The sequence below is a fragment of the Ammodytes marinus genome, assembly GCF_949987685.1.
Source record: "Ammodytes marinus genome assembly, chromosome: 9".
In the NCBI taxonomy this organism is placed as follows: Eukaryota; Metazoa; Chordata; class Actinopteri; order Uranoscopiformes; family Ammodytidae; genus Ammodytes; species Ammodytes marinus.
Window position 1 is genome coordinate 27766760 of NC_137213.1, and position 20000 is coordinate 27786759.

General features: G+C 38.5%; 1 protein-coding gene across 2 annotated transcripts in view; it reads right to left on the bottom strand.

Annotated features, from left to right (window-relative positions):
- Positions 1 to 17387, bottom strand: part of LOC307255193 (uncharacterized protein) — a 17711-nt gene extending 324 nt beyond the window's left edge. The window contains exons 1-14 of one of the 2 annotated variants that reach the window (XM_080033837.1): positions 17177 to 17387; positions 14993 to 15048; positions 11141 to 11268; positions 10623 to 10735; positions 8972 to 9142; positions 7748 to 7807; positions 6966 to 7044; positions 4880 to 4966; positions 3285 to 4034; positions 2358 to 2526; positions 1761 to 2152; positions 1177 to 1241; positions 1020 to 1064; positions 1 to 535 (exon numbers count right to left, since the gene is read on the bottom strand). The exon at positions 1 to 535 is cut by the window's left edge and continues 324 nt beyond it. In XM_080033837.1, coding sequence (XP_079889963.1) covers positions 1026 to 1064; positions 1177 to 1241; positions 1761 to 2152; positions 2358 to 2526; positions 3285 to 4034; positions 4880 to 4966; positions 6966 to 7044; positions 7748 to 7807; positions 8972 to 9142; positions 10623 to 10735; positions 11141 to 11268; positions 14993 to 15048; positions 17177 to 17281 — 2214 coding nt within the window. In that variant the 5' untranslated portion in view covers positions 17282 to 17387 and the 3' untranslated portion in view covers positions 1 to 535; positions 1020 to 1025. Of the gene's footprint in view, positions 536 to 1019; positions 1065 to 1176; positions 1242 to 1760; positions 2153 to 2357; positions 2527 to 3284; positions 4035 to 4867; positions 4967 to 6965; positions 7045 to 7747; positions 7808 to 8971; positions 9143 to 10622; positions 10736 to 11140; positions 11269 to 14992; positions 15049 to 17176 lie in introns of both variants that reach the window. The other variant, XM_080033838.1, reaches the window with a different exon arrangement.
- Between the last annotated feature and the right edge of the window lie 2613 nt (positions 17388 to 20000).

Here is a 20000-nt window from a genome sequence, read left to right on the forward strand (position 1 = left end):
TTTTTTTTTTTTGCTCCAACGTGATCTGTTTTGAAATGTAATGTTTCACAGTTTGTTCCCTTAGAGTTAGAGGTGTGTGTGTGTGTGTGTGTGTGTGTGTGTGTGTGTGTGTGTGTGTGTGTGTGTGTGTGTGTGATGTGATGTGGAGTATACAATGTGAAAAGACAGGGTTCAGCTCATCAGTTATCAATAAACAAAGTTATTGATAAGACACCCACTCAACTGCAACTAGACTCAAGGTGTTTGAATCATATTAAATTTCAGACTTTGTCGTCAGAATTGTATGATTTTTTTCCCTTGGCCTTGGTCTTAATTCTCTGTTGTAGATTTAAAAGATGTGTATGTGGGCTGTGTGTGTTTTTATAAAAAAAAAAAAAAAAAAATCATAGTTCTAGAAGAAAACACAGAAATATCCCTAACGTAAAAAGGCCTTTTCCTCTCACAAATACAGGATCGAAGGCACGAACGTGAAGCAGATAGTCCATTTTGTCTTTGTGGCTTTTAGGTCCAAGATACAATCATTCTCCAGTGACGTCTGTTTTGAGAAAAAAAAATTGAAAAAAATCATAATTATTCATAACTAAAAGCAGTATAAGAAGTACATGATGTGCTCATTGAATACATAATCTTTTTATTTGACCTCGAGGGACTTTCATTAATGTTTTTCATTAAGTTTTATCCGTTTAGTTTTTTATTGTAACATATTTCTCAAAAGCAATAATCCCCGAGGGCTGAGTGAGGGTTGAAATGAACTGAAAAAATTTAAATAAATATGTCCATCTCAGCAAATGTTTTTTTAATCAAAGATGAGATGATGCATGAATAGCAGCTCTCAACAACTCATTCTACATAATATAAAATGTTTTATAATTCATTTAAAAAAAGCTTTTCAAGGACAATACTATTATGAATCTAGAAAGGAATTACACAAAACCCTTTGGAAGAAAAAGTTAATTCACAATCTTAAATAGCGCAGTGTTCATATTGTAGAATAAACCTTGAGCTCAGCAGAAACTTACCCAGATTTATTCTGAGGTGATCTTCTTTTTGGGAGTTTTCTTTTTCTGGAAATATCAGTAAAAAAAAAAAAAAAAAAAAGAGTATTGCTTTTAAAATTTGACCAAATATGCAACAGATTTTTGGTGAAAGTGAAGTTTTTATGAGTCCATTTCCTACCTTGATAGAAGCCGGAGGAGTTTCTAAGACTGTAGCTTCTGTTTCTTCCTTTAACTGGTTCTTCTCTGCAGGACATCATCAGAACATGGTTAGATAAGTTATTGTTGATCAAATCAGTTTTATTTGTGTACAGCCCAATATCACAGATAGACATTTGCCTCAGTGGGCTTTACATTCCATACAGTAGGACACCCTCTACCCTTAGACCCTTAGCTCGTTGATAAGTTATTGAGAATTTGTGGAAGGTTTTAAAGGGTTAAAAACTGTTGTATCCCAACCATACGGTTCTTGTTTTAAACTTCTGGTCAGACAAAAGTGAAATTTCAAGGTGCTCTTTATAACCTTTTCACCCTTTTTCCTAACATTTTACTGACTAAATGATTAAAGAAATGCAGATTACAAAACACACAGGCTAAAATCAATATCAAATCAAATCAGTTTTGTTTGCATAGCCCAATATCACAAATAGACATTTGCCTAAGTGGGCTTTACATTCCATAAAGTATGACACCTTGCCCTTAGACCCTTAGCAGCGGTATAAAAAAAACTCATTTTAAAAAGGTACCAATCAGAAATTCTCTTACTCTTTTTCTTTGCAGACGCGGTAACTGGAGTGGCCTCCTCCTCCTCTACAGCCTTTACTGCTTTCTTCTTCTTCTTCTTCGTCTGTTCCTTTGGCGGCGGAGTCGAGTCGAGTTCCGGAACCACAGCAGCATTCCCTCCATCCTCCTCCTCCTGCGCCACCGGCTTCTGTTTCTTCTTCTGTTTCTTTATTGTCGGCGGGTCGTTCTCCTTCGACGAGTTCTCCTCCGGCTCCACGTCTGTTTTCGCCTTCTTCTTTTTCTTCGTTGGTGTCTCTGTGGCGGTAGAAGTGTCTGCGTCGTCGTCAGGTTTGTCTCTCTTGGCGGCTTTGGGTTGAGGCGTTTCTTCGCCTGCTGATGCTGCTGCTGCTGCTGTTGCTTGGATTTTCTTTTGTCTGGAAAAAACGGCAAATGTTATTTAGTCTTTTCTTTTGGGCATATTTTTAATTAATGACTTTTCTCAATTCCCCCATAATTTACCCAAGTATTTGTGCATCACTATAGTAAAGACTTTACAGTGTGAACAACTTTGACACCAATAAACACTGATTTTAAACATATATTTAATTTTTTTTTTTTAAAGTAAAATCCTTGCCTCACCTTTTAGCTTTGAGTTTCTTCCTCTCCTCTGTGATCTCAGTGGGATCTATGGTAACGCCTTTCTGCTTCTTCAGCTGTATTTTCTGCGCGATAATCTTCTGCATTCTGATCCTCTTCTTGGCGCTCAGTTTGGGACGATTATGTCTGTGGCGCGCGGGGGTCTTTGAATCTGTACCAAGGCAAAATACAAAATCAGTGAAATGGTCATTGACTTAGTTTGACCAAAGAGACGGTTGCAATAGACTAATACTGAGGATTAAGATGCTATATTGTGTTTAAGATGAGAAACTGCAGGCAAAAAATATAATTTTTGAAGCACTGCTTTGTTAAATTTTGAGATTTTTGGCTATTTTGCTTCCATAACATGTCTTCTTTCATACTAGTAAAAAAAATAAGTCTCCAACATGTACATTTAGGCGTTTATCTGGCTAAACCTTGTCTGTTTGCATCTAGATTTTTGTTTTCTTAAAGGGATGCAACTGTACACATGATTAGATATTGCTACATTTGCATAATAATTCAAACATTTATAAAAAAAAAAATTAAAATTAAAATGCAACACAAAAAATAATAGCTTTAACTCCAGTAATCAACTGGCAAAGTTTCACTATGATACCTACAAGTTAAATGTAACCCTATTCACCTGCAGTTTAAGGCAAAGCAAGTTTATTTATATAGCTAAATTCAGACACAAGGCCATTCAAAGGGCTTTACAGGGGCAAGATTAAAATGCATAATACACATTAGAAAAACTAATGAATAAAACATTTAAAAGCGAATGAATAGAAATAGAACATTTAAATTAAAAAAAAAAGTGTATATGTCCTCTACAAGACATGGCATGTTTATAACTGTTCAGTCTTAAATGTTCAATAAAACATTTTAATAAAACTGCAGTATACGAAAGCCTATGAACCCTCTACCTACCTGTGTCTTTGTCGCCTTCTGGTGTTTGCTCATCAGACTGCACCTCTTTCTCTTGCCCGGCCTTCTTCTTGGGCGTTTTCTTCTTCTTCTTCTTTTTCTCCGTAGTGTCCGGCGTCACAGGGACCTCCGGCTCTTCTTCTGCGACTTTTACTTTGTTGTTTTTTTTCTTTTTGCTCTTGGGGGTTTCTGGAGGAATGACATCAGCGCTCTCTTCCACTACTTCTACACTGTCGTCCATTTTCCTTTTCTTCGTTTTTTTCTTCTTCTTCTCTGTTGATAATGTCGCGGCTGCCGGAGTCACTTCCTCTGTAACCGTAGTAACTTCCTCCTCCTCCTCCACCGCTGCTGTCTTTACTTCCTCGGTAACCGCCTCTGCTGCTATCTTTTTGCCTTTCATTTTCTTCTTCTTGGAGTTAATAGGTGTAGCGGTAAGATCAGTATCTATGCTTAAAGGTGTATCTGTAACATCAGTATCTATGGGTAGGGGTGTATCAGTAATACTAGCGTCCGTGGCTACTGGAGTGTCACTGAGGTTGTTGTCGGTTGTGTCCGTGCCCGGCGTTTCCACTTCCTGGTTCTGCTTGTTCTTTTTCTTCTTCTTCTTCTTTGGTGTTTGCACAGTAGGCTTTTCGGCCGACTCATCCTCCTCTTCCACCTCGATGTTCAGAGTGATGGAGATATCTGGAGCCACTGGCTTTTCAGCAGCTTCCTCCTCCACTACTGCTGCTGCTGCTGCTGCTGTGGCATTTTCTACAACAGAAGTCAAGTCAACTTTATTTCTATAGCACATTTATAACAGAGGTGGACCAAAGAGCTGTACAGTAGAATACATTACATCCAAAACATCATAAAGACACATAAACGCAAGAATTAAAATTAAATTAAAACACAAAACAATAGTACAGAATCACACTTCTATGATTTAACTTTTTTATTAGTCAACAATAACATACATACAGAGGAATCGAAAATAAGTTTCTCTCCGACCCACGATGAAATATGTACTGTATATAGAATATTAAATATTGTGAAAGCAATACATCTGGTAATCTATAAGATCAACCACAGACATAATTAGTTAAACCTGTAGTGTGAAGAATTTTGGGTTTTATTTCCTAGCAGATTTTGTAGAAAGTAATTTTAATATCCATAAGTACATTTAATTTAGTGCATAATAGCTGAAAAAAATTTTTTGAATAATTTTTTTTCCCTTAGAAAGGGTCTCATATATGTCCATATTTCTGCATAGTTTGGACCAAGGCCTAGTGCCGCCATCTTGAAAGTGTCATAGTTGGAATGTCATCAGGTGCATTGTTTAAAATTTTGAATTGTTCTTGTCCTTGAAGGCTACTGTAGCTTCTGTTATTATTCTAAAGGGTTGGGGTTACCCAGGGAGCGTTACATTCTAGAACTTTGTAGAACTTTCTTGATGATGTCATATTACACACTGCACCTTTAATGAATAATTTTGAGTCTGTGCCTTTTCTACAACAGAACAGAATCATATAGAGTGTCTAAGATTCATCCGTTAAAGCCTATGTCAAACCCAAATCCACAATATCCTTCAGATGCTTTACTATCACAGTATGAGTTACCCGAGTCAGTGACGGGGGTTTCAGTGGAGGCTGGGTCCTCCTCGGATTTCTCCTCCTCCTCCTCCTCTGGAATTTCAGATCCAGGGTCTGAAAAGATTTAAATATATTTGTTACATTATTTATTTATTTATTTATTATTATTCTTCCGGACAATTACACATAATACATAATTTTCTCATTGCATATTCATACATATTACTTTGTGTTATTATATGGTGAACATCTACTATCTCGTGTAACATTTTGGCTCCGGCCTTCGTTGCAGTGGTCGTGGGTTCAAATCAGACCCGTGGACCTTTACTGCAGGTCGTCCCCCCTCCCTCTCTCTCTCTGTCTCCCCAGTTCAACTCTGTACTGTCTAATAAAGCTTGAAAATGCCAAAAAATAATCTATATAAAAAAGAAGAACAATGGCTTGTAATGAAAAGACAAGAGGATCACTAAATGATTTGCAAGTCATCTGAGGTCGAGACATGAGACTGTCCGTTTCAAAAAGCCACGGCGTTTATTCCATCCAACAGCTCATAAAAAACAATTTAAAGGTGACAGAGCGAGACGGAGCTCAGCTGCAAATTAACTCCAGATTAGCTACCTCATATCCTACATTCAGCTTTTGACATTTCTGCTTTTACGAGCTTCACCAGTTTTACTGTGAATTGTCAAAAGTCTGTTCAGTTAGTCAGTAAAATAAATTCTGTCTAATTATAATATGTCTCATTTCTTTACTTTTCTTAATCAAATTCTTTTTTTTTCGCGGCTGACATTTTAAGTTGTCACGGCGACAAAAGCACAGGTGGAAGCTAATTTAACAGTTGCTCTGTCAGTGCCAGAAGTGATGAAAATGTGCAGTGATTTGTAAAGCAGCATGGCAACGTTATTTGTATAACAAGTGAATAAGTCTACTGAGGAAAAATGTCCAGGTGACTTTAGTTGAATTTAAAGACTTTTTACAAATCTTTCCTTTTCCTTCATTTGTCCTCGAAAGATCAATTGAGGGCCGACCCTCATTTACAATGATGTCGAGTAAAATGACAATACACACACAAACACAACGCAAATATACAACAATGGGGCGGACTGTGCTGAAAATGACTGTTATATTCTGATCTAGCAGTTTAATAAGCTCCGACTAGATTTAACAAACCGTTTGGAGAATTTTAATCTGTGACGCCGTTGGTGGAAAACTCATCTGAACTGAGATCTGGCAGGAATCGGTCAAACTGTTTTACAAGTATTGGCGCCAATTCCGAATTCCCTCAAGGAAAAATCTTTAGTTTTCATTCCTTCAAATCAAAATAAAATTACGCAAGAGTTCTGCATTAAAACCAGATTAAAAACTGCCAATAAAAAGAAGAACAGAAAGTTTCTTATTCGACTAATATAACGGGGGAAGAAATGCCCAGGGCCGAGCCGTGAAGGACACTGATTTACTTTGTGAATTGCTCATAAAAAATCACATTTCGAAATAGCTGGAAAACTTAAATAAAAGCATTTAAAAAAGTTTGTTTCTCCAAATGACAGAAACACCATAAAAAGAACGGAATATTTTCTCACTTACATGCAAACTGTTGACAGTTTCCAATGGGGAATATTTTTAACAATACAAACATGTTCCCAGCAAAGTTTTTGGGCCCTTTGTTATCTTTTTCTGTCTAGTTTTCCAGTTTAATATTCAAGAATTGTATAAAAAAAATAAAAAACTATTGTTGTCTTTGAATGTCTTAAAGTTTGGATGGACAAAACATGCAATTCTTCCCGTTTTTTTAAACATTTTATAAATTGACCCAATATAACAATATAAGCCATTTTCAGACTGTTTTCCTAATTAATCAAAATTGTTATTGTACTAGTTACATCCCTCTCCAACCACAGTTAATCACATTTTAAAAACTCTATTATAAATCTACTGCAGAGGCTCTTACAACAACAAGCAGCAGAAAACCCGCCTGATGAAAGCAGCGTCTTTGCAGCGTCTTCACAACAGCGTGTGATTCTTGCCGTTGGCGTGACAAATAGACAGGAAAAGATGCCATACATAACATGTAAAAGAACAACCTGCTCATCAAACCGCCATTGGTTGGTTTTACCTGCAGGAGGCGGGGCTTCACTCTCTGCCGGCTCCTCATTGGTCGACACAGCTGTCAGTTCAGACGCAGTGGGCTCGGCCTGGCACAAGAGATCAACAGGTCAACAACAGTCTACAAACACCAGACGACAAGACTTTCTCAGATACTTTTTCCTTGCCTTTTCTTTTTAAACTTCCTTTTTGCATTTTGGTTTTGCGCCACATTCTTGACACAGATTGGAGCATTTGCTGTTACCCTAACCCTAACCCTAACCCTTAAAGCACTTTGAATGGCCTTGTGTCTGAATTGTGCTATAGAAATAAACTTGCCTTGCCTTGTTAGTATCAACAATCAGCTAGAGAGATTTTCAGGTGTTTGGTTATGATTTAAACAATGTGGACATGTCACATGAGCAAGACATTCTGCAGTTAATAGTTTCAAACTGCCACCACTTCTCCTGTTTCAAGATCTATTAGGATCATAGGAGATTATTTATCGTCATAATTCAATATCTTGGAATATGACGATAAATATCCCGACACAAGAAAGGTCTGGAGACTTTCTTACTTTATTTGATCCGATGTTATTCCATCCTTGTTTTTTTTTGTTCTTTCCATTTCTATTTCAATATAAAGCACTCTTTATTGTCAAACCCTATGAGCAGCATTTCTTGTATGAAAGGTGGTATATATATATTTGTATACCATACTTCATAATTCACTTCAGGTTTATGGCAAAAGATAGGATTAAAAACAGGGTTTGTCCACTAAAATATTAACACATATAATCAGTTCAACCTTTACCTCCTCTGCTGCCTCCTCACTGGTTTCCTCGGGGACTTCAGGGGCGTCTGTAGCTTCGGTCTGACAGAAAAACAAAAAGACAAATACACATTTACGATGGATGTTTTAATATGAATAAGTATAATTTTTGATATCTTTAAACCTTCCCCAAATTCTAAACGGTTTCACGGATGTCGGGTAATACTTATTTCTACTTCAACTGTAGCCTACTTGGTATATACACCTAACACTACATTTTACCAGATGACATTGAACTAACCCTGTTGAAGTTACTTTTGGCCAAATACTCATTCTTACTGAACAGCACTTGAACACATCATAACATAAGGTCAAGGTCAAGGTCACTTTTATTTATATAGCACCTTATAAGAACCTAAATTCACCAAAGTGCTTTACATAAAATACATAAATTAAAATACAACAGCACACATTAAAAAAACACTTACAGCAATGACACAAAACAATTCATTAAAACGTAAAAGCCTGTGAAAAAAGGTACACATAACATCACATACAACCTACACTCCAAATGAAACAAACAGACAAAATCACTGCATGTCATCTACTTGTAAAGTATTTAAAGCTGTGTTCTTATGTGTAAGATGCTAAACACAATGTGGCATCAGTAGCATTGTTTAGGGACCAACTCATTTGCGTTGGCCATATTTAGTCTTTCTAATTATCCCTTCTGAGAACAGAGTCTGACATTCTTACAGTGTTTCTCAATAGAAGCACAAACAGCACACACAATGCTCCTCACATTTCTCTGCTAAATGAGTTTCAGATGTGCAAAGTTTGAGCTGAAGGAACAAGGGCTGGGCTGTACCAGAGCTGGGTTTTATGAGTCGTGGTTGAAAATGATTAAACATTTCTGCCCAGGTTGGATATTACAGCCGAAATAAGCGAAAAAAAGTAAAATTCCTCGTACAGGTATGTTGACGTCAGTGAAATGTATAAACTGATAAAGATATGAAAATCTTGGCAGCACTTCGCAGTAGTAAACTTTTTGAGGTTTTGTTGGAGGAAGGATCTTGCGCGCGCACACACACACACACACACACACACTCTAACCCTATCTTTCTGAGTACACTTATTGACATAATGCATTCCCTAGCCCCTTACCCCAAGCAGGAAACTAAATGCCTAACCCTAACATAATTCATACCTGAACCACACACACACACACACACACACACAGTTTGAATTCAGCCCCGGGTCACTCACCTGTTCTGGCTCATGGTCGGCTGGTGTCTCGCTGTCTAAGCCGGTCTGAGCCGGTTCTGTGAGCTGATCTGAGGTCTGATCTGAAGAGGCTTGTTTGGGGTCGTCAGAGGGGTCGGCGCTGGAAGCTTCTGCCTCGTCAGACACATCAGCCGACACCTCTACAGGAGCAGACTGGAAAAAAAATTGAACAAGCAAAAGTACAATTAAATAGTATCAAAAAATGTTTGCCAGATTGCATTGATTTTGTTCTACGCCTGCGGGTAAGGTTTTATTTTACCAATTCAAGGCAGGAAAACTAAAATACTAAAACTAAAACTGTCTTTTAGTTCTGTTCACAGAAAAAAAAATCTGTTGAAAAAATGGTGCAGTAGTACAAATCGAAACGTTTCCCTCTGTCAAACAAAGTAAAGTGATCAGGATTTGTAGACAGACACGCACACACGCACACACACACACACACACACACACACACACACACACACACACACACACACACACACACACACACACACACACACACACACACACACACACACACACACACACACACACACACACACACACACACACACACACACACACACACACACACACACACACACACACACACACACACACACACACACACACACACACACACACACACACACAGAGTTGGACAGACACAAACACCGGCACAAAAGCACAATTTGTCTCAGGAGATTATCAAGCTGTCACACACACATAGTTTCTGTCCAAACAGCATTATGTACTGCATCACTGGACCGAGAGAACACAGACAAGTTTTACACACCGACACAGACACACACACACACACCCTCACACACACACACACACACACACACACACACACACACACACACACACACACACACCGTACAGACACACAAACTTGAAATAACAAACGATCAGATACAGGACAAGCGGCTAGACATGAAAAGCGTCTGTGTGTATTTCAGAGGCATAAAACAACACTGGAGTTACTGTCCATTTCTCAACACATTATTACAGTGACTGGACAACAGATATGCGAGTGTGTGTGTGCCTGTGTGTGTGTGTGTGTGTGTGTGTGTGTGTGTGTGTGTGTGTGTGTGTGTGTGTGTGTGTGTGTGTGTGTGTGTGTGTGTGTGTGTGTGTGTGTGTGTGCCTGTGTGTGTGTTATTGTGAGGGCGGTAGATTTCTGCAGCAGCAAAAATATTCAAAACAACTTCCCTTTTTAGCTAAATCATTTACCATTAAATTCAATTTGGTGGCTTGGATCTAGAAATTAATTCATTACTCTGCCATACTAACGTCCTACTCATACTCATTTTGACGTCAATTTGACTATGTTATGGTTGTGTATGCAAGTTTTTGTAGGCGAGAAATGCCTGGATGAGTACTAACTTCCGGGAAGATTTTGTGTATGGATCGATAGGATACCTTTCCTACTCAACCGCCCCACAATGCATTGCGTCTTTTTCAAACGACATGCTTACTTCATACTTCAGTGTAAACGGTCCGACAAACCTCGCATGCACAATCGATGGTTAAGTAGACAGTATGTAGTATATACATGTTGAGTATGTAGGAGGGAGGACGTTAGTAGGGCTTTTAGAACACAGCCATTCCGTTACATTTGGACGTATTCATGTTGATGTTCTGAGCTCACCTCCTCTTCCTCTGCTATTGTCTCCTCCTCATCTTTCTTTTCTTCTTCTCCTTCGTCCAGAGAGTCGGAGCTTTTTACGTCACCGTTCATCATTTTGGTTTCATCTTTAGATTCTGAAGCACAAAGGGCACAAAATAAGATAAAAATGTTAATTGTTTGGACATCCCACCTCCTCATTTCATCTGTGCTTAATACTAGCCAAAAAAAAGGTGAAAAAGACCAAAAAGATATACAGCTCAGGAAAAAATGAAGAATTAAGAGACCAGTCTGGATTTTTCTCAAATCTTCATCTCTACATAACCTATTGAAAATGCTCTTGATGACAAAAAATGTAAAGGAATTTGGTAGAAATGTTGTAAGTAGTTCATATCATAAAACCAAAATATTCATTGTCTAAACTCCTCCAAATCTGACTATAACTACTAGATATAATATAGTTAAATATAATCGTTCAACAGAATACACAGTTAAGAAATACACGATGTACATGAAATGAAAAGAGACTCAAACAAACTGACCGGCTGCAGGTTTGGCGTCTGCTGCCTCCTCTTCTTCGCTGGTGGCTGGTTCTGGTTTGATGTTTTTCTTTTTCAAACTAGTCGAGTCTTCAGTCTCCTTTTTAGCATCTTCAGCTAGAGAGCATAGCCTACAAAAACACACACGCACAAGAATATACATTTTATTTCAGAAAACACCTAGGTAGGGGGTGCCTTTAGCTCAGTCGGTAAGGCGTCCCCCTCCCGGGCCGGGCCCAGCAGCAGACCCGGGTTCGATTCCAGCCCGCGGTCGTTCTCTGCATGTCACTCCCCTCTCTGCCCCATTTCACCTCTGTCTCTCTGCACTATCAATAAAGCATAAAAATGCCCAAAAAATATCTTTAAAAAAAAAAAAAAAAAAAAAAAACACTTAGGTAGATCAAGTGAAACTAGAATTTCTCAGATGTCGAAATTGTAATTGCAATTAAATTAAGTACACAGCCCTAAATGTTATAATACAATACATAGCATGGACTGCTTCTTGTTAGTATAAAGCAGTGTATACTAGCTGATTAAACTGAACTGTATTGTTCTGTGAAGATTAATATGCAGTGTGCATCTGGGACACAGGTTTAAGTGATTTAGAGTTTGTCCATCCCTACACTGTTTCTCATTAGGTTTTGTAACTTGTTTTTCGATGAAACTAAATTCCTGACGAGTAAAAAAACGAGTCAAACATTTCTCAACATCTTCAGAGCAGAAAGCGACCAGGGGCCAAAGCACATGTCAAAGGCCCAAGAATCACAGATGTGTGAGTGTGTCACGATTGAATAGTCCAACAAATGCTTCTGACAGCCAGGGGGAATGTGTTTGAATGTGATGGAAGTAATAGCTCTATTTCAAAAGTTTAACACAACACAGAAAATTGCACTGGCGATTTAAAGGTGCAGTCAGTGATTCTGGATAGTGTTTGTCATCAAAATCAGTATACAGTATGTCACAAAAGTGAGTACACCCCTCACATTTCTGCACATATTTTATTATATCTTTTCATGGGACAACACTGAAGAAATGACACTTTGATATAATGTAAAGTAGTCAGTTTACAGCTTGTATAAGAGTGTAAATGTACTGTCCCATCAAAATAACTCGACACACAGACATTAATGTCTAAACTGAAGGCAACAAAAGTGAGTACACCCCTAAGTGAAAATGTCCAAATTGGGCCCAATTTGGACATTTTCACCTCTCCAGTGTCATGTGACTCGTTAGTGTTACAAGGTCTCAGGTGGGAGTGGGGAGCAGGTGTGTTAAATTTGGCGTTATTGCTCTCACTCTCTCATACTGGTCACTGGAAGTTCAACATGGCACCTCATGGCAAAGAACTCTGAGGATCTGAAAAAAAGAATTGTTGCTCTAAATAAAGATGGCCTAGGCTATAAGAAGATTGCCAACACTCTGAAACTGAGCTGCAGCACGGTGGCCAAAACCATACAGCGCTTTAAAAGGACAGGTTCCACTCAGAACATCCCTCGCCACGGTCGACCAAAGAAGTTGAGTGCACGTGATCAGCGTCATATCCAGAGGATGGCTTTGGAAAATAGACGCAAGAGTGCTGCCAGCATTGCTGCAGGGCTTGAAGGGGTGGGGGGTCAACCTGTCAGTGCTCAGACCATACGCCGCACTCTGCATCAAATTGGTCTGCATGGCTGTCATCCCAGAAAGAAGCCTCTTCTAAAGATGATGCACAAGAAAACCCGCAAACAGTTTGCAGAAGACAAGCAGACTAAGGACATGTATTACTGGAACCATGTCCTGTGGTCTGATGAGACCAAGATAAACTTATTTGGTTCAGATGGTGTTAAGCGTGTGTGGCGGCGACCAGGTGAGGAGTACAAAGACAAGTGTGTCTTGCCTACAGTCAAGCATGGTGGTGGGAGTGTCATGGTCTGGGGCTGCATGAGTGCTGCCGGCACTGGGGAGCTACACTTCATTGAGGGAACCATGAATGCCAACATGTATGTATTGTGACATACTGAAGCAGAGCATGATCCCTTCCCTTCGTAAACTGGGTCGCAGGGCAGTATTCCAACATGATAACGACCCCAAGCACACCTCAAAGATGACCACTGCCTTGCTAAAGAAGCTGAGGGTAAAGGTTATGGACTGGCCAAGCATGTCTCCAGACCTAAACCCCATTGAGCATCTTTGGGGCATCCTCAAACGGAAGGTGGAGGAGCGCAAGGTCTCTAATATCCAACAGCTCCGTGATGTCGTCATAAATGAGTGGAAGAGGGTTCCAGTGGCAACCTGTGAAGTTCTGGTGAACTCCATGCCCAAGAGGGTTAAGGCAGTGCTGGAAAATAATGGTGGCCACACAAAATATTGACACTTTGGGCCCAATTTGGACATTTTCACTCAGGGGTGTACTCACTTTTGTTGCCTTAAGTTTAGACATTAATGGCTGTGTGTCGAGTTATTTTGAGGGGACAGTAAATTTACACTGTTATACAAGCTGTAAATAGACTTATTTACATTGTATCAAAGTGTCATTTCTTAAGTTTTGTCCAATGAAAAGATATAATAAAATATGTGCAGAAATGTGAGGGGTGTACTCACTTTTGTGACATACTGTATATCTTCGCTACCTGTCCATACTGTGTGCGCAGAAATGAGTCCAGTGCTAATACACAGCCTAGGCTCTGTAAACGTGTATGTAAACAAAGGATATGTAACAAAGGGCCCAACGTAGCTAGCAACATGCCCGTTTACAGAGCCTAGGCTGTGGATTAACACTGGATTCCTTTTTTTTTTCAGTGATTTTGACAACAAGTGTTCTCCAGAATTGCTGGCTGCACCTTTAACACCATCTCAACCTTTGACTTATATAAAATATCATGTAAACAGTGTCTCATATTCAAAAATAAAAGGTATTATTCTAAAAACTGTTAGAAAATGTTTTTGTCCTATATTTGGGTTGTCAAGCACAATTGTCCTTGACTGTATTTTAGTGTGAGCCACAGTAGGAAGTCATAGTAGTAAGCTGAGGTCATCCATTCATTTATCTGTTGGACCATTTAATCCTTTTCGGAGAAGCAGGGATTTGAAGGCAGACCCACAATGCACCGGGCAGAAGGCCAGGCAGACAGACAGAAATACAAACACACACAGACACACTCACAGACACACACATACATCCTCTCCATACAGACACAACAAACCGAGCTACTGTGACGCCATAATTTAATTAGGGGGCCGAGCCCGAGCAGGGGCTGGGACCACGTTCTAGTTTTACTTGCATTGAAGAGGTCACACTTTATTCAGCCTTAAATAAAGATGTGCACGCTCAACCTCAACCACCTAACTTTATAGGAAACAATATAATCTTCATGCAAACAGTTGAGCGTCATCATTGTACAGTGTTTATCAAATATATATCAGTGTTAGAGACAAGGGACCTGGGTGTAGTTCAGTTGCTCCTCTCAAATTGTCTTATTTATTGATTTGGACTGTGTTCCTATTCTTAGCTAAGTCCACGAGTGTCTTAAAGCTGGAGTGGAGGATTTGGGGAAAAAATGGCAGTTGGGATAGAGATTCGAATCCAAATACCTCAACCGCTCCACTTGTTCTCTATGGTCCCTCCCTGACACGCTCTACACCAACAAAGTCGTGCCAAAGTGAATGGACAGTCCCAACAGCCAATAAGAACAGAAAATCGGAGCCTCGCTCTGATTGGTCAAAGTAGTGTACAGCTCATGTTAACTTTGACCAATCAGAAATCACATACCCCAGTTTTAACCTTGTTTGTTTTGAATGTAATACATCAATTGATCTATAATGGCCTTTGAAACATTTGAGAAGGTTCACATTATTATTTTGGCATTTCTGACTTACTTCATCCAGCCCGTGAAGATGTCGTGTAGGTTGGAGCTCACCTCTGGCGTCTCCAACTGCACAAACGAACACAAACACACGAAAAACACTGAATATTACAGCATAACTACAGTATAAATTCCCACGTTTTCCCCTGGTGCCCTGAACGTTACATCTGTGAGCGTGGATGGATAGATTCCCCTGTAATCCAGTTATAAATCACATAGACAGAAACATAAAAGAAAAGAAAAAAATTTGAGTACAGTATATATTCCCATGTGTTCCCTGGTGCCCTGAACGTTACATCTGTGATGGAGTGGCTGGAGATATTCCCTTGTAATCCACTTGTCATCACAAAGACAGAGAAAAATAAATAAAAAATAAAGTTGAATACAGAATATATTTCCATGTTTTCCCTGGTGCCCTGAACGTTACATATTTGATCGCAATCTTCTCTGTAATCCAATTATAAATCGCATAGACAGAAGAAAGAAAAGAAAAAAAAAGTTGAATACAGTAATTATACCCATGTTTTCCCTGGTGCCCTGAACGTTACATACGTGATGGAGAGCTTCAATGCAATTCAGTTATAATCACATAGACAGAGAGAAAAAAAAAAGAAGAAGTTGAAAGGAAAGAGCTAATTTCCGGATTGGTTGAGGAATGCTTTTGCTTTGATGGTCCCGGATATGAATCCATGCAGCAGAGTTTATATTGTAAATGATGCTCGGGATGTTAAACCAACAGCATGGCCTCTCAGGGGGGAATGTGTGGGACAGACAACTGTTGAGAACATTTGTCCGTCCTAAAACTCAGTCAGCAACTTCTGGTGAGGATATTTCTAGCCTCAAACCTGAAACTGACCAACATTTTTTTTTAAGTTGTTAAAAAAACTCTATATTTTGTAACTTTATTTGAAGTTTAAACTAAAACAACAAAGTTCACTTGTATTCTCACACACAGCCAGACCACACTACAGCCAGTTCACTTGTAGATCTGATGCTCTAACCAGTTGTTCTGGTTTCAATAAAGTTTTGATTGAAATCTGGAGGTTTATGGAATAAATAAATAAATACATATACATTGAGTTGCCTTTTCTGCAGCATCTGCATGTATCTTGCTGCATCATGCGTACAGAATGTGCATTTTGGACATTACAGGGCTGCAACTAATAATTGTATAATTAATTAGGGCAGCTCGACTATGAAAAAAAAAATCAGGATTAAGATTATTTTGGATTGAAATTAGATTAAAATGGTTTTGGAAACATTGGAAACATTCATTGTGTAAATTTTTTTTTTTTAATAATTAAATGAAATTCATTTCACAACCCTATAATTTATTAATAGGCTATGAAAATGGTTTTTGACTAATAAATTATTTAGATGGTCCATATGTCACATCATCACAGCTTCCTAGTGGCATCAACTGTCTTTGTTTTATACAACATAAAATCTAAAATAAAGTGAATTCATTCCATGCAAGAAAAAAAAAACCTGGAACTATTTGGAATTTCTTTAAACAATTTACTTAAAAATGAATAGATCATCAATGATTACCAATTGATTTTTCATCGATCACTAACCATTTAATCAGAGGCTCATTGAAATTATAAGACATGTACATTTAAAAAGTATATTTGTATCACCATGTTGCAATAACTCAAAGGAGGTTTTGTTTTGAGTGGGGTGTGAGTGCAGTAGCCTATAGCAGGGCCCCATCTCCTCCTGAAACATTATGTTCTTTTCCTGCAAGAGGCCTGAGCAAGGATGCCATGTGCTTCAAAACACAGAGGCGGACCTACCCCTTTAAAGAGACTAGCCACACTGTAGCAACGAAAACACACTGAATCCAATTTATATTTAATCCAGGTCCTTATATAACATGCTAAGCGAGCGTGTCCGCTAAAGAAAATGCAATAAAAATCATGCATAAGATCAGAATTGACAGTAATTATCGATAGTTTGAATGCATTGGGGTCGCTTCCAAAAGTAAAAACAACAAACTGAATTCCAGCTAGGGTACATTTAATTCTGGTTCTTATATAGGCTATAGGCCTAAACATTAGCATGTTCGCTAAGAAAACTTCAATAAAAATCATGCATTTTAACATTATTGACAGAGATTAGCGAGTTAGAATGATTTGGGGACGTTTCCACAGTGATTTAAACTGTAAATGGTGAAAATTGACACGCCACTTCTTACCTGATCAACGTGTTTTTGCAGCACCTTAGCAGCTTTCTGGTAGCCGCTCACTTTCAGGTGCTGGTAGATTAGAAATAGCAAAGTGTCGTCCTCCTCCGAAGCCATATCTGTCCCGCCGACAATACTACTGTGTCCCCGCACGGTACAAAAACTCGAATATTATTAAAGGGTTATTAACAGTTCACTGCATGTACGCTATTCAGACAGACAGCGTGAGCCCATGTGGAAAAAGAACGACGCCCCCCTCGCAAAGCAGCATGGGAAGTGAAGTTTTCTTTAAAAGAGGCAGCGTCTTCTGCGATTTGCGACTTTCATGCACTTCAATTATAATTTGCTGAAAATACATAAATGCCCAACTAAACTCCAACAGCATTTTGGGATATTATCCAGTATTTATTCTTGACATTACTCGACATAATGAAAAAAAAACTTCCTGATCTGATTTTTTTTTTCTCCCCTGTGGCCCAAGTGTAGTGTAGTAAAAATTATGTGATTTGGAACGCAGGGTTGATTTAGTCCTGTATTAGTTTGGTGTTTTTCCATGTGTGTATGTGTATACTTATGTAGGTAAAGTAATCATTTGTATTTCCTTAATTTCACTTTACTGTGAAGCACCTAATATTGCAATCTTGCACAAAAGGCGCTTAATACAATTACATTTTATTTGGTTTGATTAAACATCTAAGAGGAATATCAGTCATATGGTAAAAGATACATTATGCAGTTAAAACTTCAAAAGAACATAATGTAGCGTAATTATAAGAACATATTTTATAGCATTTTTATCAAGCATATGATCCCTTATGATCCATTTTAACCTGTACTTTTTATTTTATTTAAATGTTTTACTTCTTTTCATTTGCTTTTAAATGTCTTCTAATGTGTTTTATGTATTTTAATCTTGCCCCTGTAAAGCACTTTGAATGGCCTTGTGTTTGAATTGTGCTATATAAATAAACTTGCCTTGCCTTGCCTTGCCTTATTCAGTGGAGATGGACTAGGGCCTATAGCCTCCTCATCTGCAATACATTTAAATGCATTGTTGATACATTATTGCACAATATACATTGGGCGAAGTATTCTTATACTCCTGTTCTCCATTTGTTTTAGTATTCTGTTAATAAGCATTTCTTTTGTCATATTTTTTTCTTTTTACTTGCAGAAATCGTTTGAGCCTCCTCGAAAGTATTCCCTCAAGAGCCATGGTTATCCACGAATTCATAAAGACCTGGCATTTAAATGAACACTAAATGGTTGAATACAGAAGTAAAGGCCATTTAACAATGTGAACAGCGAACAACTGTTTCTCATCCAAAAAGCAGTTAGTACATCAAGGTCTGGAAACATTCCTGCATATTGTTTCTCTGCCAGTGATTCAGGCTTTTATAACTCACACACCCGCCTCCATGGAAACTTCAACCTCTCCAGATACACACAGGGGGTCCCAGGGCTGTCCACACTCGTTTACAAAATGAAGACAAATTGCTTGTGAAAAATAACATGTGACAGTTTGAACAGTAAAGATCTAACAGGGTTTTGGAAGAATGCCTTTAATCTTTCGAGTTGTTTTGTGCCTGGTTTACCTTTGGGTGTTTTAAACAGTCACTGTCAATCATTTTTTTAAGAGCTAAAACTCTGGAATACAGGTTTTCTGTTTTGTGCATTTCAAAATAAAAGCACAGAGGAGACAGAAACCAGTTGCAACCTTGAGGTTTTGTTTTATTGAGTTTTTACAGCTGAACTGAAGTGAAAAGCATTAGGGGGAGTGTTTTCAGCTGTTTTTTTTTCTCCCAGTTTAACTCAATTCACCTATAATGTTATAGAATATGGCATAGTGCAAACATATTCTAAATGTTTGTATATTAGCCTAAGGGAGTGCACTATACAATTACAAAGTACGGATACCAAAACAATGAATGTGTGATACTTAGAAAGGTACCCATGTTTTGTTTTTGGCTAAAAATCTAATAAATATAATTTGGAAAAGTTGGAGGTTGAATAGGCCTATTGTCTAAACACAAGCAATCTGTATGAACATTTATGAATTAAAGACGCTTTATTTGTTCAATTTACGTTAATACACATCTGCACAGAAACGTCCTGTCCTAACTGGTCCACACATTAACCTACTGTCTGTGTACTGGTTATTGCCAATAGGCTACTATGTAGTTTGTAGACCTATAGGCTTAATTTAAAAACTAGTTAAATAAAAATTAAAGGGATCGTGGGAGAGGGATGTAATAACATATCCAGGAAACATGACATTTATAATTACCACAGCCTGAGAGTTTGGAGTTTGTTGTAGCCTACATGTTTGTAGCCAATAATAATCAATTGCAAAATTCATATGATGTAGATCTTTTATTTCTTGATTAACCTGAGCTACAGGCTAGCTACCCGGGCTCACCCTGGCTTGTCTCTGCAGGACTTGATGTCGTTTTGCATGTGCACAGTCACTACGTTGTTGCGTAAAGAGAGAAATTCCTGGTTTTCTCCAGAGTGCCAGCTGGCTCCTCAGTAGCTCCCAGTCAGTCACACGGTCCGGCTCAGTTCGGCTAAGTTCGGCTCAGTTCGACTCGGCTTTACTCGGCCCGGTCTGAGGTTCTGCCCGCCTGTCACCTAGCAACAAGCAGCGGGAGGTTCTGTCACGATGACAACAGGCATAAGACACAAGACACATGTTAAAGTTAAACCGTATAACGAATGGTGCGACCAAAGTGCCGTTTTTCTTTTTCTTTCCCTGTGTCAAGTTACACAAATACAGTCAAAAACAGGCGGATGTTGAGACATTTTAGCCTTCAAAATCAAAGGCAAAAGGGGAAAT